Source organism: Andrena cerasifolii, chromosome 3, assembly GCF_050908995.1.
Source record: "Andrena cerasifolii isolate SP2316 chromosome 3, iyAndCera1_principal, whole genome shotgun sequence".
NCBI classification, from domain to species: Eukaryota; Metazoa; Arthropoda; class Insecta; order Hymenoptera; family Andrenidae; genus Andrena; species Andrena cerasifolii.
In genome coordinates this window covers 15,867,277-15,890,933 of record NC_135120.1, presented here as the reverse complement: position 1 = coordinate 15,890,933, position 23,657 = coordinate 15,867,277, and the positions used below count along the sequence as shown (strand labels likewise).

General features: G+C 42.2%; 1 protein-coding gene across 7 annotated transcripts in view; it reads right to left on the bottom strand.

The window, feature by feature from the left end:
• Positions 1-23,657, bottom strand: part of Ten-m (teneurin transmembrane protein Ten-m) — an 834,379-nt gene that overhangs the window by 326,361 nt on the left and 484,361 nt on the right. For 2 of the 7 annotated variants that reach the window (XM_076807855.1, XM_076807856.1), the window contains exon 1: positions 7,456-8,034. The exons of the other annotated variants lie outside the window; for them this stretch is intronic. Coding sequence is in view for 1 of the 2 variants with exons in the window: in XM_076807856.1 (XP_076663971.1) it covers positions 7,456-7,468 (13 nt within the window). In the remaining variant the exon portion in view is untranslated. Of the gene's footprint in view, positions 1-7,455; positions 8,035-23,657 lie in introns of those variants that run through there. 7 annotated transcript variants of the gene reach the window in all.

Sequence of the window (23,657 nt, the reverse complement as noted above, 5' to 3'; positions counted from 1 at the left end):
TACATTTACTACGTAATGTGAGGAGATTTAAGTGAATAACGTAACAAAAATCGTGGAATCGCCCCCGCACCAGACCTCAATTCTATTAAAAAATTGTGGCATGAACTACTTGTGCACTTTCTTCGTCGTAAAAAGTATCAGTGAGATAACATTGCTTCGCATCTTTCAACGGTAATATACCTAATTCTTTTAGATTTGAATATAATAACTGTTTTATGATTTTTAACCGGAGTAAGTCGACTAACTCGGAATTAGTCAACTAACCTCGTTAGCCAACTATCCCCGGTCTCCCCTACTTAATTCTGGAAACAGCTTGCGTTTGTAGTATTTAGTTTTAAGAAGTAGGGCCACTTGTTTGGAGTAGAGACAGAAAATTAATTGATCATTGGGATACTAACATTACTAATTGTAAGTGGATTTCAATTTAGACCTTTTTTATAGGACAGGTGACCTACCAGATGGGATATATAATTAAACAGCTCGCCAACAAGTGTTTTCACCTGAAGGCTAATATTCCAAAAAATTACTACGTTATTCTGGTTTACCTCACACATGTGATTGTGCTGCCACATATGTAGTTTCGACAGAGTTTTATTACAGTGTAAACCGAGCTACCCTATTTACAGGAAATTACAAATTCTCCTTCCTACATTAAAAGCAGAGACCTCAGTATTACCAAGAATTCTTAATAAAATGGATCACGACATAGTTATCGAAACACTCTGCGCAGTATTTCTCCTTCCTTAAACCTGCGTTTACTGTTCACCACTTAAGTAATCGCGTCGCTTTTCTTCACTTCGTTAGTAACTGCCTACTCTTTCATCACATCCCCTTGGCACACACTTTCTATCCGCTCGCGTTATCGCCGAGCTTCTCATCCCATCGCAGAAATTACGTCCACGTTTCGGAGCACACCCCGTTGACACGCGCAGGATTTCCCAGAGCTTGCACGCAACGTCGCCACATTTTCTCCAGGCAGACGTTGCTTTTCTCCCTTTTAACAAATTAAAGCTCAGGGACAAAGACGTTTTTCACGGGTAAGAGTGCCAGGAGGAGAGTAAATCGGAGACCTGCAGGGAGCGCTGGGGAAGAGGGATGCAGAGAAGAAGCACCGCGAAGGAAACGAACGGGGGAGATAGTGGGGGTGAAAGATTCAGACAGCAGACATTCCTCCTACGCGCGATTTTACTGAACCACCTCGCTATTATCCTGATTGCATTTTTAAATGCGCCTGTCCTCTGTTGCGTCCTTCTGCACGTTCCCTTCGCAATCCCCTTTCCCAACCTCCGTTCATTCGACCTGACGCCCAAGATCTACTGTTTCTCATCGGTCTGACGCGCACCCTCGACCTACCCCTACGCCACTTTCCTCTTTCTCTATCGAATGCTGGCTTCCGAAAGCAACTCCTTCGATATCGTCACCTTTGTTTCCCCTATCGTGGCATAAACGGGAACTATTGTTTTACACGATTGCAGGTTCCTCACGATTTGTTCTCTTCTTTCAATATTGCCCAGTAGATCCGCGTACGGGATGCACAGGTATAAGGAGAAATACAAAATATTCTAAAATTCGTGACTGGAGCGAAGATTTTTTTTTATTAAGACTTTATTTTCTAGAAGATCGGTTCTGAATTTTCATTAAAGCAAACATCAGTATACTGCTGCAATAAAATACTCGAATTGTTTCGAAGATGTACTTGTTTTAAATCGAAGATATTGCAGTAGCCCAAAGTAGATGTGGATAATTAAATTTGAATTAGGTTGAATTTTAAAATTCGAAGCATAAGTAAAAAATTAGGTGGAACGCGACAGAAAAGGTTTTGAATCGATAAGAAACCACTCAATCATCAAACTATTAAGAATCCATAAAAATACAATATGTTGCTAAATCTATATTTAATGAAGGAAATTATAAATTTAACTTCTCAATATTTCAGTAGAATACGTGGAATCTAGTTTGAGAACTGCTGTGCTAATACTACGTCTAAAGCACTGGTATTTATGCCGCTGGGAACTAAAAAGGTGTTCTGTAATGAACACACATTCTTTCTCAATTGAGAAAACGAGCCGACAAATCTCTGACTTGATCACAGGTATAGAAGGTAAAGTTAAAAATTAGGTCCTTCCACTTCAAAGGCGCCATTCTTCCACCACGTAATCCACTTTATGACTATAAGTTAATTACACGTCTGTTCATACGATAATTATCCTGCTCCCAATTAACCAGCCAATACTCTAATTATTCATCCCCTAGCCACGAGCTTAACCATAGGCACACGCGTGGAAAGATCGTTACGAAACTACAAGACCAGCAAAATGTGCTTCCAAATCTTACTTATGATATAATTTTTCTCAATTAAAGCGATCAATTCAGTAACAAAGTCAGCACTATCAATAATTACCCTCCTAATTATTCCCTCTGCATTTAAACGAATTTTCATCATTTAAAAGCAAGCACAAAAATACACAAACACCTCCCTGCATGTTCATAGGGATGAACCTTTCACATAATTAGCATATTTATACACCGATAAGTTTTGGAAAGCATCGATCGCATCGTCGGGGCGAGTTAAGCAGAACTTCCTCGGTAAATACCATCTGGAAAGAGACCTGACCGATTTGAGGAGACATTCTTCAAAACCTTGCGCCACTCAGAGTGGCTATTAATTTCCACTTAACGTATCAACAGGTAGGACACAATCTTTACCATTAGATACCTCATAAATTACACGGTATCTCCCCAGACGATCTTACACAGGCGAAATATTTCTTGCTTTCCTATTTACCTACGAAGTTCCGTTTCTATCGGTGGCCCCCTTGCAGCTGAATCGAGCTTATTGAAACCGAACACGGGTCCGAATGATTCCGTAATGAAACTCGTTGGGAGGCCAGCGTAGCCCGCGGCGATACGCCGCGAATAAAGCAGCCAAGTGTTAGAATCGAAGAATGCATAAATATGTAGCCACCGCACGGAGTGTATTTGCATGCCGATGGTATCGACGACGCTGGGTCGACGACCGGCCGGTTAAGTATTTTTAATAGGCGGTCAGACCAAAGGAGTGCTTCGCTCTCGTATTCACTGATCCGTTCTATCAAGAGCAATTGATTGCCACGCTACCGAGAAGCTAATCGTAGTTCATTCGCCGTTGTTCCCGACTTGCCCCGATGGCGAATGGCATTCAATCGTCTTAAGACTATTGGATTCGCCGGGTGAATCATCGAGAATCATCTTGGAAGGCTCAACACCGTGCCTCTGCCCACTTCCTTCAGCGGATAAACAGCCAGAGGAAGTACGCTCGTCGACCTTTGTCTCGGACACTTCCTTGCAATTTATTTTTCAATGCGTTCTCGTAAACATGCATTATCGACGGGGGCAACGTTCTTGGTGCGAATGTTTGTGGTTATTAATGCAGAAGTCCCTAGATTTTAATAACGTTCAATGCACTTTGGAGTATCGTCGCTGTAACGTTCCATGCGCGTCGGATTCTCTCTTTAATATTGAATGTGTCTCTCGGTATTCAGTCTGTATCGATGCAATGTCAAGGAGATCTCTATTCTCAACCTGACTTTAATTTCAGAGCCATCTGAGAGTTCTCAGACGATGTTTCACAGCGTCCTCCTTCCTATTGATTTTCGCGATATCTAAATTTTAAACATATTCGTTACGTGAGATATTAATGTTTTAGATTGGGACAGTTGCACAGTCGTAGCGTCCCTACAGTTTAGCAAAGGGAACATTTTCAAGTGTCTGTTTCGAAGGATATACTGGGTCACTTCACTGGGGTTTTAATATACTCCACGTAATCATTATATCCGCTTTAAATCCACTGAAATTATTCGCGACTGCTAATTAAGAAGTCATAGAAGTTGGAAAAAGTGTTGACATTTCACTGATTAATATTAGGTATATCCACTGTCACGTGATTATCAAAACAGTTTAGAGACTTTGAAACGGAAGTAACCTTTTCTCTGTTTAAGATACTTCCAAGATTTCGTAGTTGTAAATTATCTAATTTAAAGATGGCGATGTAAAAGTATGGAGCAAAAGGAAAGATTTTTTAAACGCACGGAGCATCGAGACGATCCGGCGTGGATATAAATTATATTCTCCTTTATGCCGTGCGGCGAGATTTTTGAACGATTGCGAGAGTTTATTAGCGATTCTCCAGTCGTGTACAGTTTTCTACGTGACACGAGGCCTAATGGTGTGCCTGGAGGCAAACACACCCTAGCTACTATTACCATATCCTACTCAATTTCGCCTTTCTACATCGCCTTGCTCGCGTGGCCAGTCGCAGGTCATTATTTTTCGCGCAACTATTTTCGTAGCTGCCAACGGCACGTGTGACACGCCGCCGCACGAACGTGCTGTCGTTCCGAAGAGGGAAAACGCACCCTGCATTTGTTTCCATTTGAATGTCAACGATAGCTTAGCCTGCAATTGCACTGGCTCGTCCAAATTTATAATTCAATTCGTTGATTTATACTGCACAACAGGCGTGCTCCTATTTCTGGGCTTATTAACCACCTCCTTTTCATCATTATTTTATCGAATATTTAGGATACTGATTGGGGTAAATAATAAATATGCGACAGATGGTTTTGTGACACTAGAATTGAAGGTTATCAATTACACACTTGTACTTTCCAGCGTCGTTTTTAGATCACTCTGCAGTTAAACTTAATTAGGAGTGAAAGTAATATAAATAATGTAGTAGGTGCTGCAGGGAGTGTTGCATGGTGAAAGTTGTGTTGTGTGTAATTTTATGAGTGTTGTATAAGTTATTTATGATGCGTCCGAAATAATGAGAGTCATTCTTTTAATTACACGTCTGTCTGCAGTACGCGGTTGTTAATCAACGTGCGATTTGAAACAGTAGCTTGCGGCAGGCATTAATTTCAGTTTGTAATTCCAGTGTATGGTAATTTAGTGTTAATAAACACGCAATTAATATCTTCCCAAGTTTGCACAATTATTCACGAAAATTGACAGTGAAATTCTGCCTTTCCAAGCTGGCCAAATTCATGCAAGTTTTTATTTGCAAAAGGTCATTTAGATATTCTGATTTATTTAGGCTCACAATTGTTGGAGTCACAACTTCCTAAGGAACTTGACCAAAGATTCCCCTAATTATTATGAACACAACATGAGAAACTGCATTTACTTTAACCCCATTATATTTTCACACGATCACAAACTACTCATCTTATATTCAATATTTCGTCACTGCACTTTTTATATAGTATTCATTTAATCGCACTGATCGACAGAAAAATGTCACACATCTGTCTTCAAGTTAAAAAAAAGAAGACAGCATCCTCGATGCACCAATTGGGGAAAAACATAACGACGACTGAACGAGGGGTGTATGAAAATAGCAGAATTAAAATTAGCGTGCATTGACCTCGACTAAGATCTGCCTATAAAATTTCACTTACAATTCCAAACTCGTCACGTATTCCCCACCACCACGTAAGTCACAATTCACAGGCATTCAAACCTGCGATCACTAAGTCATACTTCACCAAGTGGCTCACACAAATCTTCAAGTAAATCCGACCCCGAGAATTCTTCTCCCGAAACGAAATTCGCGTCGTCCGCGGGTAGCGCGGAATTTCTCCTAATCCACGTTTACAAAGTGTCACGGTATGAAGCCGAAGCTAACGCGAGAAAGCTTGATAACCTATTAGCTCCGTCCCGTGTCGCACGTGGGGTCGAGATTATACAAAAACATTTTCGTTATCCCGAGGAGCCCTCTAATCAATCTCTTTTTCCCCAGCCTTTTAACATTATCGCATCGTCGCGTGACCCCGCCAAGCAAGTAGCTTCCACGAACGTGTCCGCTCCAACATTGAACGGACCAGCTGCTTTCTTCTAGCGGCCGAGTGTCAAGTACGTCGGGTCGTCGACCCCGCTCCAAAACAAAAATTTTCTTCTCGCGGAGTTCGGATCACTCGATATCAGTTTTTGTTTTTAAGGGAAAATCTGCTCAGTCCCTCGTGGTATCGATGTTCGATATTTCTGCGCGGCGCAGCAGGGACGTATTTAAACGAAAGTGCATTATAGATAGCGCGATAGGCAGCCCGGACGTACAACAGATCCGCGTTTCAATATTTTCCACCGTTTTGTTGGTATTGTGTCGCCTGATTTTAGTCGAATGCATCGTTTCTATCACAATTAACGCGGTCTCGTTGTCCTGCGCGGGCACACTATAGGGGCTGGGGCGGATTCCAGATGGAAACGAATTCTTGTCACGTGCAAAATTATTGGAAGATCGCTCGCGGAAGTGCTGTTATCGGTCATTAATGTGTGACATACGGTTTGAAAGCTTCGATTTGCTCTGTAAAAGTTGGACGTTCGGAGGAAACGTGAGTGTACCATTGAAAATGGATGAGATTATATTCCTTTCATAATGCATACCATTGTGAATGTTATTTCATGTATTCAAGCCTGATCTGTCACTTTTATCTAGTGCCAGGTGGATTTATTTAATTCCTGCAGATGTATGTGTAAATATGAAATATTTAAGGGATAGATTCTTCCAGTAAGTCACTTAAACTCGTCACAGCTGTACGACGAAAGGCAGGAATAATATTTTCACGTAGTGGACAACTTATGATGTGTCAAGTTTTACAAAGTATTGGATACTTTACTAAGGTGTAAAGTTACTTAAGTGATCATATGACATGTGATCATATGAAAGACTCATATATTACTAAAATTGATCTGGGATTTAGGTTTCCGGGTAATAAAAGAGTGGACCAACCATCAGCACACACAACTGAAAAGCTACGTGCTCAACACAGTAATATTTTAATAAACCAGAATTAAATAAATATGAGACACCTCACTAACGAACAAGATTATGTGTGTGGTGATTCTCTAACAATCCTCAGCACTAGTAGTTACCTAACATTCCTTTCATCCCTCAGATTAACTCCAATTTCTCCAAGTATCTACAATTACCACCATCGTCTAATCACTTACTACGTACAGTTCCTCTAAAAAAATCCCGGGAATATATTTTACCTCCCCGTAACCTACCTTACAAGACACTTTTATGTCCAAGCCGTCCTACATACTCCCATTTCCCACGTTTTCCCACACTTCCCAGACCAACGCTGCTAATCGAATACGCTCCAGCTACGCAGCCACAGAAGTGTCTCCCTAGAAGAGCTGCTAATCCCATAACCAAGAGGGAAGCTCGTCGGCCAAGATGCGCCCAGTTTCGAAAAGGAGCGCTTGTCAACTTCCGGAGTTGCAACTTTCGGAGCCAGCCAGCCAGCCAGCCAGCAAGCGGTCAAACTCTGGGCGTGGTGGGGAGGCAAGGAAACACCGAAAGAGCGCGGTGACTGGCCATACGCAGGTGACATACGAGCCAAGGAATCACGGGAACCGCGACACAACCACCCTCCATGAAAATCAATCGTTAAATCCACCAAGTGGGACACTCACCTAATTGGTACATCTAAGATCCCACTTGAACACTGGCGGTACTGGTTGTCATTGCACAACAGCACTGCACATGACACTCTTTAAATCACCATCATCATCTTCGGCACGGCGAATAGGGAGCACGAGTCCCTGGAGTTATCAGCCGGTTGTGCAACGCGCTGGCGACGAATCCGTGACACGGGACACCAGAGGGGACAGCGGTACCGAGCACGTATATCCAGAGACAGCCGGTGTATCCTGTCGCTCCGGGACACAACACATGTACACGCCAATGTTCAGACACTACCGTTTGTTTTTTTTTCTTCTTCTTTTTCTCCCCGCTCTCTGTTTCTCCGACTGGCCCGTGACCGTGTAGCTGTACGGGATCACGGGGCGAGCACGGTCGTAACGGTTGTGCGGGAGAGCAGGTGGAGGGATGATGCTTGTCCGCCGAGGATCGCGAGACGTAGTCGACGGGGGCTCGGGCCTGTCGCGATGCGTCGGAGGTCGGCAACGCTTGTGACAGGCGGAACTGGTTAGGTGGTAACTCGCGGATTTACGTAGGGGGACCCGCGAGCTGAGCGTTCGCGGTTCAGGAGCTGGCAGTGCACTGACTGGCTTCCCGGTTCGACCCGAGTCCGCGGCTGTTACTTCTACGTGGCGCATGCGTGCGTCAACGGGGCGACATTGCGCCGTCGTCAACGCTGTCGCTGACATCGTCGTCGACGTCGACGTCGTCCTGGTAGTCCTCGTCGGCATTGTTACCCCTTCGTCCCTTCTTACCCTGCCCCGGCTGCCCTGTCCTGCACCCTGCGGCCGTTCGTGCGCGTACGCCGCTACGGGGGGAGGACGGCCACCTACACACGACGGTGCACGCGGCCTCTCGCTTCCGTGTTTCGCCCCCTAAATCGCCACTCCGCGCCCCCGAGAGCGCTCGCCCACGGTGGCATTGCGAGGGCCGTGGGGAAGAAGAAGAGGTGTCGGCTTCTCGCGTCAAATACCCTCTTCTCGCGGAGCCTCGAGGACGTAACGCGAGGACCGCCTGCCAGTAGATTAGGCCCGTCCTCGGCGGGGCATGTTTATCCCTGTTGTCCAACCATCTGCATCGAGAGGGCATTCAGAACTGCGTCTCACTGGGTCGGGCTGCATGGATGGTGCCTCGATTAATAGGTGTTTTGCAAGGTCGAGTTGATGCTGTTAATTGAACCGGCAGGCTGCTGTTTGTACCGGGTGTTTTAGGTTTGAACGAAGTGGGTTAGGGTAGTGCATGGAACAGTTCGAAGGGAGATAGTTTAGTTTAGTTTTGGAATCTGTTTGTTTGTACGATGTGGGAATATTGTTATTGCGAGGAAGAGTCTGTGTGTTGGTGTACTTATGCCGGAGGATGTGGTGGGTAAATGTATTAACCCTTAACTGCTAAGGTGGGGTCTGACATAGCCCAATTTTGCAAGTCTCTTCGGTACCGTAAACTGGGGGAGTATTGGCATCTACTTAACATCTATTAAAAAGGAAAAGGAAAATAATTTTATGAATTTTGATACTTGTAGTGCATTCACAAAAGATGCAGTGTTATGATAGGATACTTAAAGCAAATGTAAAAATGTTAATTTTTATTTTCCAATGTTCCTCCAGTTTACGATAAGTATTATACACTAATACAAGTAATGCGAGTAAACTGTCACCTGTAAAGAATATGAAACTACAATTAGTTGCTTCGTAAGAATGTTGAAATAAACAAGTATCTCGAGTAACATCGTGGGGAACACGAGACCCTACGTCACCATTTAAGGGTTAATTGTTGATTAATGAATTTTGTGCAAAATTTTCATTATTTATTTCGTTCATGTGGTTGAAAATGGAAACACCAGACAATGTAATTTTAACTTTAAAGATGTTTGTACTAAATACTGTTTAAATTGAATAAAATCTATTTTCTACTTACTAAAATGATTCGCCCTTTGGAAATTTGCAATTCTCTATGGTGTCTTGATTTTCAACTAATTGACACTGGCAGTTGCGAATAGCTTCATGTGCATTTTCCACAGGAAGACTACGATTTGCATTTTGTAAAACTACAAAGAATTTCGACTTACAAACTTCATATTGTTCCAATCAAATTTGAAGATACGGGTATAAAAAATTGCTGCTTCGTAAATATTTAAACGTTTAAGGGTGTTATTGTATTAAAGTCGTAACGTATAGTTTGTGATCTCGTTAAGGATAAAGCGAAAGAGAAACGTAAACGAATGCTCCATGTCAAAGATAAATTGGTAGATTGGCAGATAAAATAAATTGGTTCTAGGCCTGCAGAAGGACCAAGTATATACAACACCCACTTATTTAAAATTTGTCGTAAATCTATGACACGCGTCCGTAACTTGTTCTCGAAGGAACTCGAAACAGAAAGCTGATACGTCTTGTAGTGAAGGTTACATGTTACATCTACAGAATGCATAGAGAAAAATAGCTCCGAAACTACTCTCAAAAAAATTCTATTGCATCCGTTTTACAAAACGAGGCAATGAAAAATACAATTTTTATAAATATACAATAATAACGAAAATAACGATAAATACTCAGGATTTAATAACAGGAGATTGGAAAGAGTTATGTATATATTGTAAATAAATTAAACAAGATAAAATTAAGTAGGTCTCCACTAAGTAGTAGATAATTATTGTTTGAGTATTACGTTATCTAATGGACGCAGAAATGAGTAACTTTATAACAGTTATCATCGCTCAGAACTGCATGTACAACACTATTCTCTTAAATAATAAAAACAATTTCTATATCACATGAATAAATACCTAATAGCTTCGCGGTTTTTTGCTACACCCACATATATCTGAATTTATAATAAATTCAGACAGCCGCACATCCCTGTACCCCAGTAAGTACCACCTGACGAACCCAACAGAACCAAAATTCTCCGACAGACATTTATATCCGATCCTCCATAATATCTAAACCAAATTTCACGTCGTTCCGAAACCTGCATAACCAAGCACCAAACAGAAACAATACCACGCTCCAATTGCAATGCACAGTCGATTGAGTCTTTCGGGCATTAGTCGCCCGAGGACGGAGCTAAGTCGCGGCTCAGGTGACGTTGACTGCAGGCTAAGAAAATTTACGGGGAACAACTGATCGGGAAAGTATATTTAGCAGTTCCAATTAAGTGCGAGCCAGCGAAGGTTAAGGAGGCGTGAAGGAGCAGTGTCTGTTCTTGCACTTCTTGCTTTCTCTATCCTCCCAGCCACCGCTGCCGTAGCATCGTCTACAGTAATCCTTAATTGGTTCGCGTGATTCATTCGGTCCATTCATCCTAACTAAACTGTTCTCCGAAGGAGAGCCGTCCTCGCCTCGAGCGACAGGACGGAGCACGCCGCCACGTTCCCCGCGTTTCTTTCTCTCTCCATCCCGCTGGCCTGCTTATCTGGCCCCCTCCCTTTCTGTCCACGTGAGAGATAGCGCCCGAAGGAGCCACCGGTAGCCTGTCCTGTCCGTAGTTATAACGTGGGATCAGATAAACAAACGTGGCTTTAACTCCGACTGACATAATCGGTCGTTCAGGTGAGAGTACGCTGGGGATGGGGAGGAGGCGCCGTGGAAAAGCGTGGGGAAGAAGAAATCGTAGGAGCCCAATGGGGAGGGCGGAGGGAAGAGTTAAGGTGGGCGACAAAGATAGAGGAGGTAACACGTGTACGCAGGGGGAGAGAATGGAGATGAATGAGAGGAGAAGTCAAGAGAATGGACACGGTTAGGATGGTGTGACGCGCCTATGGCGAAGGTTTCGACGGGTCATTCCTGGATGATGGCCGGCGGACGATGATTGCCTGGATCAAGAGGATTGTGAAAAGGGTGCGACCAATTCGGCGTGATCAGATGTTACTGCGGCCGGTGTCCTCGGAGCTCAAACATTTGGAAGAAGAGGGAGGAGGGGATGGAAGGAGTGAAGGATTCCTGAAGGACAAAAGGTTAGGTATTAGTCAACGCTGATTCACTAAGGAATAGTTCTAAAAGATGCAATAGGGTAAATGTACCTGCTACTACTACTGAGGTATTTTTCTCCACTAAGATTAAAATACGTAACACTGAATTGTTCGACCCCAAAAAATTTCTACAATTTAATAAGAATGTATTCTAGTTGAAGAAACAAAAACATTCTCCAATCATTCTACTATTTTTATAATCTAAAGATTTAAAAAAAAAAACGATCTTCACAAAAGGTACAAAACAGTCATCCAACAATTAAAAAACGGAAAGATACAACCACACCTTCGCGAATTCCGCAAGGCAGCGCGCTAATCCCGCCACCCTCGTATGATTTACAATATCCCGATCGTATTACGTCACCGGGTTCGAGATCGCTCTCGTTCTATCGAGTGGCGCTTCGGTATAAAATCCAGCCTTGTCTCCTCATCAAAATACACCTCTGATCCCCGATTGAATGTACAAAGAAATTTCTCGTACGCCCTCGCGGATTCTCGCTTGCACGCTCGCCCCCTGCTCCGGTCCCCGTCCCTTACAGGAGGGCGGGAGAGATGGAATCGACGTATAGCCAGGGCGAAACATTTCCAAGAGTCGAACGGCAGAAGAAGAAGGAAGAATGGCTTCCGGGTGCGCACCTAACCGGAAATGCTCGACGAGGAAGATCTAAGATTCGCGGAGGGGCTCGCGGAAGGGTGAATAATAACGTTTGAAATTCGAGACGCGGAATAAAATGATGTCGTGGACGAGAGGCGTGCGCTGGTACAGAGGCGGGGGACAAGAGGAGGGCGAAGAAACAGGAGGGGTAAGGAATATATATATATATATATATATATATATATATATATATATATTCTCGTGTGTAGCCGGGGCAAAGCAAAAGGATGCAAGAAAGGGCGTCAGGAAGGAAGGCTTCTAGGCTTCGTTCAATAAAACGGAATATCTAATAAGGAACAAATGCAGTCAAGGAAAGAATGGAGAATAGAGGCGGGTCTGGATAGTTCGTTCGGCAGAGGAAGAGAGACGGAGAGGGGGTTCGAGCCTGGAAGAAGAGAGAAATTGAAGAACCAAGGAGGCTTTAAGGCTTCCATCTACGCTCTTATTCCTCCCCTCCTCGGCCCGCGAATGCCGAGCCGCGTCGGGGGGAGCGGGATGATCTTTGTAAGAATCAGAGGTGTGCCGATATTTATATGATTGTTCTGAATGAAAGGAAGAGGAAGCGGTGCGTCACGAAGACCCAGAGTGGAATCTCGAGAAAAGTTATTCTCCTCTTAACGTAAAATGTCGTGCCGCTTTCTTGATCCCTCAGCGAAACCTCTCTATTAATCCCTTAAGTGGGGGGGGGGGGGGGGGGGAACGGATCTACTTGGGACGTGTACACTGCTTATTTCGGTATCGCGAGTATGAAACGTGATTGCCAGTGATGCAATTTTAAATAGATCCCATTTCCAAGTGGATTAAAAGGTGAAACAGTGGTTAATTATAGAAGTAAAGCGGAGGTATTAAAATGGAGGGGCGGACATGAAATGTGTATGCTCGACAGCGTTCAGGATACCGGGAAGGAAATAATGGAACCTAAAATGGGCACTGTTAGAGTGGAACAGTGGGTGAAATCGATTCTTCCAATTTGTATATCGTGGAAATGTGGAAAATATTGTAAAAAGATATTTCCTTGTTTAAACGGACAAAGCAATATTTCATTTGTGCATAATTCGTAAAATGCAGGAAGGTAGTCGTGGTTGTATTCATTTCTGAATGGACATATGCAGTGAACCAGAATGGACCACCAGAATGGAAGATTAAAAATATTGAAAACAGATATACCAGGGAGACAAATCGACAAGCACCGCGCCTCTATCAATTGGATATACCAAACGACATGAAAGTAGAAAATGTATAGTATAAAAAGGACAAAATGTAAAAGTATTAAACACAATCGGTATCCTTTTAAACGCTAATAGGTTAAGAATCTAACCGAATTATTCTTTTAAGAAATTGTGATATATCGTCCAACATACAAGATGGTACAGGTTAGTCTTAATCTTAATACTAACTACTTATTTTTGTAACCCTTTTTATAAGAACATTGATTGAGTATTAGACTTTCTTAGTTAAACAAGGCTAGTGAAAAAAGGCGATACATGTATATTGTGTACCAATATTATATCAATACCTGTATCTCCCCTATGTTCAGTAAACTGACATATAGACCTTAGATGGTTCTGAATAAAACAAAAGATGTTTAGTTAACTTTGTCAAAGAAGATAGAAAAGATAGAGTTTATATGTAAGTGAATATTGTGAAGCATCCCTTTGTACTATTTCCTACGTAGCATACAAAAGAAAAATGGACGTAGAGATATGCAGAATGCACAGTAAAAAGCAAAAAGATCTATAAAATAATAAAACCAAACTTACTTAACAAATCATACATTATTGAAATGTAAAGTATATCTCTTGACGAATGTTTTAGGGGTTAACCTTCTATTGGTGTCCAATTCTTATCCACCACCAATAATCACACCTAATAAATATTTAGGAACTAGACTATTTCATTCTCGACCCGTGGCCCATTTATTTACCCACCGTTCTGGCCAGAGGCCTGAGAAAGATAGACGCAGAAAACGTGTCATCTTTCCTCGAGACGCTCCGGAGAAGATCTAGCGAGCAGTTTGATTTCAATTTACATATGCATCAGTAAGTGCCATTATCCTATCGTTCTTTTGTATCGTGTTCGGATTTAAATAAAGCAATCTACGAATATGTAAATGGGAAAGCGTCCCTGTATTTCCATACATGCACATTCATCCTGTATCGATCTTTCACCGAAGAAAACTGTTAGCTACGATCCAAGGTCTCTTATCTCTTCCTCGCAAGCATGTATAAAAATCAAATTGCCCATACAGACAACGGGACGTGAAAAGCTACCAACGAACTATTTACAGAAACAGATACAACCATTGAAATGTAATGCTGTTGATTAAATTACATGGGTCGATTAGTATTAGGTTGGTGATAAAGTTGAGTGTTCGCAATACAGGATACCTTCGTTCTTTGTTATATTGTTTGGAGAAACTTAAGTCCTTACATCTTAAAATCTGTATCCTTAGATTGAGGGGTTGTCAGAATGAAGCGCAGTACGAAATTGCAGAGATTCAGAAAGGTGAGTTTTAAAGTTGCTTCTGACCAGCACTGTATCAGCTTCAATGATTTAATGCATTGGGATCGATGCGAAATCACGGGGAAAATGTCGAGGGCTTAAGTTGTCTCGGATCATCCCAAACGGAACGTGGAAGGAAATTCCGTATAGGGCGCGACATCTTTCTCTCACAATCAGTTGCGGAGGCTGACGTTATCGCGCGGGGAAGATAGGCCAGAGGGTTGGAAACGTACAGAATAAAACTTCTTCAGAGGCGCGTGTGTAAGATAGATGGGCACGGCCTGAGATGTGCATCGGTGTGTGGGCCGGGTTTCACTGTATCCTCTCTTACAACTCGTCTGTGTGTGTATACCTCGTTGGATTCGAAGCATGTTAGGATGTTATCGGTAACATCGCCCGAGACTTCTGAAGGACGCACGGAAGCCACGGAACCCTGAGCGCCTCCCTGGATTCCATGAAACGTTTCAGAATAGATTGGATGTCTTCCTAGGGGTTTGCATTAATAAATTATGTTCAATCGCGCTTTGTTATCGCGCTGATCAGAAGTCGCTCGGTTTACTAGCACTTGTGGCGTAATTGGGCGGTTCACTTGGGGTTTTTGAAAATCTCCGTTCAGTTTTAAGTGCGAGTGAAACTCGTAAAAAATGTCATGGCATTATTCTTACTACATTATTGACTTGAACATTACCTATATTATGTAGCAAATGTAGCTCAATGTTCATTCTCTATACCAAATACTACAGTTTCCTTGAAAATAGCCAATTTCGTAAAACTTTTGAAAGGGAATGTATATACATAGTTCTCTAAAGACAGTTTTATATATTTGTTCGATTTTGGGAGTTAAAGCTTAACCTGTTACTGCCATCATTCGATTACAATGCTTGAACTGTTGCATTCTGAAGGGGTTAGACCATCAATATATTCTCTATCGTACGACCGTCAATTTTTTTCGATTGGTTGAAAAATAACAAAATATCTACACTTTGAAGCAAAAAGCTCATTTTCGTGTGTAAGAAAACGGACTTTATTTACGCATAAGTCAGGTAAAAATTAAAATATCGAAAAAATTGACGGTCGGGCGATAGAGAATATATTTAAGAACATCTTTGCAGAATTGTATAAAAATCCAAGGAGTTTTACTCAAATTACAGCGTACACCGTTTTGGAAAACGTAGTTTCGAGAAAAACGCATTTAAAGTTTTCGGAATGTTTTGATGTGTGAAAAAAAAATTGTATATATTATTCAAAGATGTCTTTATCTTCGTTGAAAAATTTTTATCGATACAAATGTTTTTGTCACTTAGAAATAAATTCCCAAAAATGCGATATTTGTTGACCTGGCCAAGGTGGTCTAACCCCTTAAGTTTTTGATCTAAATGCATCTTGCGGATTTATGTTTCCTACGTGATTAGCGGAATAAGGAAGCAATGAAGTGATAGCTAATGTGGCACAATGGGGACATCACAATGGAATTTTTATCTAATCAACTGTGCCCAGGGCTCCAAGTTTACGTCCCCCTTGCCGTTCAAAACGAACCAACTCACAACCTGAAACAGGATGTCCGTAGAGTTACGGTTGACAGGTTAGGGCATAGTGAAGAGAAACAGCCCCCGGTTATTTTATTCGCTGGCCACGGCCTTTCCTACGTATTACGATGCTTTGCGAACATTTCATGGCATATAAACTTAAAATACTTGCCTGAAGAGAGGAAGTTGTGCCTTTGGAAACTGTGTCCCTGTTGAATTGACTATATGGTCGAGAAATGTAGGCCGAGTCTCTTCGCTTTAGAATGGAAAATGAGCAATATTTCTTAAGAAGAAGCTGCCTTTAATGAAACATAGAGAAAAGTAGGAAACATCCCCTAAATCAATTCTAACAGTACGAAATGAAAGCTTCGGCCGAAGAAATTACTCAGCCTTTACTTACAGCCTACTTACAAACGCCTTATTCAAATATTTAATAAGATCTTAAGTATGCTACAAAATATTTTATGATTTATTTTATTTTGTCATTGTTTTATTATTTTAATTATTTCCATGATTTTTGTCGTAAGAAAGAGATATTGCAAGTGGAAAGAGTCTCCGAGCAAAAATTTTTTGGGCAAGTGGATCTACAGATCTTCAGAATTGCATTAATTCCTATTAATTAAAGATTAAACACCAAGTACTTACTGTTCGTTAGAAAATGTGTATTAAAATATCTGTGTAAAAGTATACTAACATATCAAGCAAGATTACTCGAGGTTATTTAGGGTAAGTTATGAAGCCCTTGGTCGAGTAACGTACGTTGTCTAATTATAAATTAAGCGCGCTTGCTTGCGACTATATATTTAATACACGTGCTACGTACACACTGATTAATAGCCAGAAACAAGCACGTCTTAATTTACATCGTAGCATTAAGTGACAGAAAGATTCTTAACCTGTTAGTATGTACATTGTAAGTAATAGTAAATGTCGTATTAATAGAAGAAAATGAAACAATGATGTTGAACTGATCTGAGCAACATTATGAATCTTTAACATAACGTAAATATAAAGGTTTAGGGTTCTATAGAAAGAAAAGTAAATTGGAGTATAAACTAACACTCTCATTTCTATCTGCAGAAAAATTATTCTCCTAACACGTATTTCCTAAGATTAAACATCATTTATGTAGAATATTTCCTTTCTACCGTCCCAGACTTAATATTCGAAACCAGCAAAATAATTACTTAAAGCCCCCCTACGACATATTTCAATTTCATAAAATTTCTTTTACATCAAGTGTATTTTGCTCTACAAAATTCTGCGTCACTCGAAACCGTATTTTGTGCCCCACAAACCTAGACATTTTAGGGTTGTGACGAATAGCTGTACCATCGCGTGCCCATAATTGTGAGGCCGGAACGAATGTTGCTAATTTCAAAGAAGGGTAAAGCGCGAGCAGCGCGCTCGGGTCCGCGGCGGGTCTAATTTATCTGGCAACAATATACAGTGCGCGGCAATTTAAAAGCGACCGAGTGCGTATATAATTCAATTATTCACTGGGGGCCCTTGTAAAGTTTTGTAGTATTGCGAGATTTATAGGTGAATTAAAGGTTAAAATAATGGGTGGCACGTTTCTTGTTGCTTCACAAATTACGCTGGCACAGAGGAAATGCTGCTCCTTAGGGTAAAACGGCTCCTCAACCGTCCCCGCAGTCGTTTCCTCTTAGAAAACCACGTGACAAAACAAGAGCCATGACGTTCATTAATTTAATGCCGGAAGCTTACCCGGAATAAACTGATAAAACTTCCCAAATAGTTGGCGGTCGTTCCTTAATAACACGTAAGTTTAAGAAATTTACACTTCTTTGCCCGCTGCAGCTCAATATTTTACGGAAACAACACGGCCACTCGAAAACTTTCACAATTTTATCGCGTGTCTTTTCGAAATGTAAATCATTAAACACGGTGGATTAAGCACCTGAATACTTTATCCACTCGGTGACTCCTTGTTTCGTCACTTACAGCTCGAATGAAAGTTTCATCAACCCTACGTTTTAGGTCGTTTTGGTTGGCTGCTGGGTATGCAGGGTGATTCTTCTAAAGTGTTCGACGCGATTATTTTTAATCTTTAAAGGATGCATGTAAATGATATTTTTAGTGGACGTGTAAAGTTTTCTCCACATCGTTGGAAAAGAATTTTAACTACATTTTCACTACATTTTCGCCAAATTATTGCTTAACCCCCGGTTGTCGCACCTCCTTTTTTCGAACGTAGTTGTCACACTGGGTCAATTTGACCCAGCCAATTTTCAATCAATTCTTATTTAAAAACTGTTTGTTAAATTAAGTCGCAATAATTCTGAGATAAAGTCTGAACATTGTAGAATATATGCCCATCGTTGAAAGTTGACATTTAAAGTATCGTCGTGTTTAAAATTTTTTTGAATGCGTAAGAGTTCCGACAAAAAATGTGTTTGCTTAAAAAATCATAACTTTTTCAATTTTTAACATTTTTAGCTAAAAATTTATAGTTATACTCTTGAGATATGCTGCTTTGATAAAAAAAATAGTCCTATATCGGAGCTTTCAAAAAGGGCATTTATTTTGCATACTGAATGGTGGCATCATTTGGGTTGAAAAACTCATGCATTTGTATAGAAAAAAACATTTCTTATTATTCCAAGAATACAACATTTAATTTCAGCAATAACTAAGTACGTTAAATTAAAAATAAATCTATTGCAGACCGCCACAGTCATTGCATAAATAAGCGCCAGCATTTGGGACACTACATTTGTGTTCCGCAATACAATAACAACTGTGTCCTGATTGTCGCTTCAGTAAAAGAAAAAAACAGTTGGCATGAAAATACTTCTATGTTTACTTTTCTGATTGCTCTCGCGCCCAAAAATGACAGTATCCGATTTGGAGTAAAAAACGACGCCGTTGTCCCACATGGGTCAATTTGACCCTACCTCAAATTTCGACGGCTTTCAAACACGCACTGACGCTTCCACTGAGTCTGGAACTATATCTACTTGCAGAGGATACATGAAAATACTACTACATGGCGCCAGTAGTACAATTCTTAATGATGCCTCAAAGATATTTGATCGCGAAGTCGAACTCCGGGTCAATTTGACCCAGTGTGACAACCGACAAGCTAGCGGAGGAAGAGGAGTTAACATGTAATTCGTAAACACCTCCACATCGCACGGAACGAATTAACTCACTTGAAAGTTTAATAACTACACTCGTGCGAAAGAACTGTACTCATCATAGCGCCATACTTAGCATTTACGCCGGGCGAAACGAGCTAATCCTTTAAACATTTTCAAAAATGTTTAATATTTCAAATACACGCGGGGTTGGCTCTGGCCGAGAAGCGAAATAACAGGTTAAAGTGTAATACGCAACGCGAGGCGCAGTAGTGCAGACATGATTCAATTCCGCCAACTCCTTGGCGTCCAGCGTGCCCATATTCAGTGGTTTAATTACTACGAGCGAGCCACGGCACCGCGGCGGACCCGTGCGAACGCCATTATTCGCAGTTGTGTCAAGAAATGTCCGTGGAGTATCTGCGGCGTGGAGCAGCGAACGGAATACCCGCTCGACCGGCAAACTGCGGCCGTTCACGATTGGGCGCGAAGAATACAGCAATTTCTTCGCGTCCCGCGTTCGGATAACCGTTGATCGAAAACCGAGCAACATCGCTCCTGGAGGGCGGTTTCAATCCTTTGAGGTCTTTTGATTCCTATCTCGTAGCCGCGCCGCTTCCCACTATATTCTGTGCCGCCTCGCGAGGAAGGACGACGGGGCCAATGGCCTGGAATAAAACCAGGACAATCGGGAAAGAATGAGGGAGGGATGCAGCGGGTAGGGAGAAGGAGAACGCGTCGCGGACGACAGAGGAAAGCGGCGGGTAGCTGGTGGAGGGTTTTGGGGGTGGGGTAGGGGGAGGTGGAGGTCGAGAGAAGGACCAGAGCGAGGGTGGTTCGCGGAAGGGTGAGGACGGATTTCGTCGGGCTCTCGACAAGTTTTGTGCAATCGGTTCGTTTGATGCGGATTCGCCATCCGCCTCCATCCACCTGCGACCAAATCGAAGGCCCTCGCGAAGTTGTGATACTTCACGAAAACGAGGGAAATACAGAGAAGAGAGGGGTGCCGGAGAAAGGCGAATGGCGGGAGGCAGGATGGAGTAAACGAGGAACAAAGGGGAGAGGGGGATGAAGTGGGTGGATGGAAAACGGAGAAAGAACGATGAAGACGTCTTCTCGTCTTAAGTCGCGGCACTGGAAGACGAAGAGGACCGTGTGGAAAGTTGAGTCAACTGGAATGTTTACCGCGAGTTGGTTTAAATCGAAGATCCCCACCCCCCACTGTAACGGCCGTCTCCTGTTTGTTAACTCGCTAAGAAATTGCTTTTGGAATTACGTAAATAAACGCTAATTAAAAACTGGAAAGTGCCCAACGTATTCGTTACTTGTCCCATCGTCCCGTCTTTCGTTCCAATTATCGATTCTCGGCTCGGCGAGCGCCGTGCTCGCCCACCGAGGAATTTGAGTTTTCCATCGTATAAATTGAATGATGAGGTATATATGTATATGTAGGGAACCGAGCGCAAACCGTGATTGCATATAAAAGCGACCCGTAGTATAATAAATCTTTTTTCAGACTTCCTCTACCGTATTTGCATCGGAAAAATCGGAATTAATTTGTACATTTATTTAGAGACACTCTGGTCGATACTATTCTCCTATCAATTCACAGCCATCTCTAATGTTTCAATTAAAATTTGCGTGGATATTGCGTAGATTAGAAACTATATTTTTTTTTATAAAGATCAGAGTACGAAGATATGATTTCATGGCGATAAACACGTGGTAGTTATATTGGATAGGGGGGAAATAATTGAAACTATATTTCTCGGATATTAATTGATTGCGTCATTACTCGGACCATGAATAACGGAGAAACCATTGGATCAAAGCACTTGTACTGAAAGTTACCCCCCAATGTGCAATCGGCTCGAAAATGTCGGTCCAACTACTATCAACTGCATGAACTAACATTTACCTGCTCGTAAGTAGTGTGTACTTAAATAAATATAAATGAATGTTACTAAAATTAATGTGCACTCATTATCTCCTTACCTACAGTAGTGTGCAAAGGAAACTGAGAACAGTGAACTTAACAAAAACAAGACAGTTACATTAGAAGGACTTATATTTTGAAATTTGTATTTCACAGATTGGGGGCTCGTTAAAATAAGTCAGTGATAGCAATATGTAAAAATATGGGTCTTGAATTTTCTTTTGACCACCACTGTGTACACCTAACCCAGCCTTATTGTATTACGAATGACTAATATCTCATTTCGTAATTTATAGTCGCCGGAACGATATATTTCAGGGCTATTTTTTATCCGCGTGACGTTAATTAAGCTTTTGCTGCGTCCGAAAAGGACGAAGGAGAATTTCAATGAGTACCACATTCTATTTTGCCCTTTGCCGTATGAGCAGCCTCGTGGCTTCCTCCTCGGAGTTGTCGCAAATATTTACTTACCTCGAAGACGAAAGAGACGGGAAGCTCTTGAACGATCGGAAGATAGTTGGCGTGCATGTGCGATGAGCGGAAAAGAGGAAAGAGGCCGGAGTTACTTCGTCAGAATACCAAATACCCATTTCGATTCGCCTGACCACCCTCGAATCAGACCGCGACTCGCAAAAGGACTTTTGAAACTCCCTCAAAAGGCGACCCCGCTCCTCCTTGTCTCCGACATCCGACCTCTTTCCGATTTTTTTCCTCCTCCCCCCCCTGCGAATTGCGCGGTCGACCGTGTAAACGACAAACAGCGAAGGCATTCCTACGTTTTCCCCAGCCTGCCTCTCATTGTCTAAACTAGGCGAACTAACAATTTCCTGTTACTATGCGGGTCGACTCTTATGAACCGGGTGATGTGATTATCTGCAAAGTTCGAGGGAATGCAAAACGGCTAGTATCGGGAGAGGAGAGTTCTTTGATATTAGAAACGGTTGTTCGATAAGTGAAGATGTTGTGAGTAGTATAGTAAAGAGAGTTCTAACCCAAATTTGAGTTTTGCGTCCAATACATGTTCAGAGTGGTACGATAGACGTTCAATACATGTTCAGAGTAGTACTGGCGTCATAGGTGTATCGATCGTCTATCGTACCACTCTGAACGTGCATTGAACGTCTATCGGACCACTCTGAACGTGTATTGAACGTCTATTGAACGCAAAGCGTTCTATAGTTAGTTATATGCAAAGTAATATTATTATTTAAATATATCATTATTATTATCAGGAAATTACTATGTTTATTTATTCTGTACATTTTTATATTTTTCAGGTGGTCATAAAGTAATTCACATTTTCAAAAAATCCCGAAATTCTCGGGATTAGTTATACCAAATCCCGGGATTTTTGGAATCCAAAAAGCAACCGGGATCGCGGGATCTCGAGATACCGTGTCCCGGGATTGTATTCCCTACTTACAGTAAAGTACCATTTGTGTTAAGCTAAAGTAGCCGAATGAAGCAAACTAATTCTTTTGTTCCAGTGAAGTCTGATATATCGCGAGATAACGTTAGTACTTCCACCACTTTTGCAGCCAGTCATCCTAGTAAAGATAAAATAAAACTATAACACTTTTTAACAGAAAATAAACAAGAAGAGGGAACAATCTTTCTAACCCCCGCAGAAGCACCAGTTATCTATCCCCCTAAATCCTAAACCCAAAGACTTTCTTGAGACGCCGTAATCGCCGGGACCACCTCCATCTATCGTTCCACGAAAGGTCACCAAAACGGGGAAAATATTTGACCGTGTGGTCGTCGTGCCGATGAAGAACAAGCTCGCGGGGAAACTAAACAGAGAACACTAAGTAGACTAATCCAGAACTTCTCGACAAGCAGTTGCCGATCTCCGTGTACAGATCAGGCATCGGCAAACTTCGCGGGGATATTGTGATCGAAGGTAGCCATAGAGCGTGGCTTACTCGTCCTCGGTTTTCCTCGTGCACTGTGGCACACGTACGCGGCGGATCGGATAGTTAGCGTGGCTTATTCCAAAGGTGGCCGAGGGTGGATGAGGATGCGTCTTGCGTGAGTTAGGGTTGACCGAACTGAATAATGCAACGGGCTGCCTCTGACCTGTTCTCTGTATTCTCACTACCTACGCACGTACCTATCCGTAGTGTACGAACTGCCGTAGCCACGAGCACATTCACCCTCACCACGTGCGCATTCTTGTCTCTGTTTGCACGGTAACTTCGTATACACGCTCGACCCCCTCGCTGTATCCTCTTTGCGTCCCCAGGCCTTTATACAGCGTGGCAAACTTGTAACCTTCGCGACGACTTCGTCAAACGAACGATTAAACGTTGCTTGCCTACGCTCGCCTTCGATTTGCTACTGTAGCTATCGCCTGACCGCGAAGGAGTGCTGCACTTTGCGGTTGTTAATTCTGTTACTTCATTGTGCCATGTTGATGGACTTTTAAGGCTGAATTCTGAAAGATTAAACAGTTCGCTTGCATGGACTGATTTTGCGAAACTGAGTTGGGAGATACTAAAAAAGAAT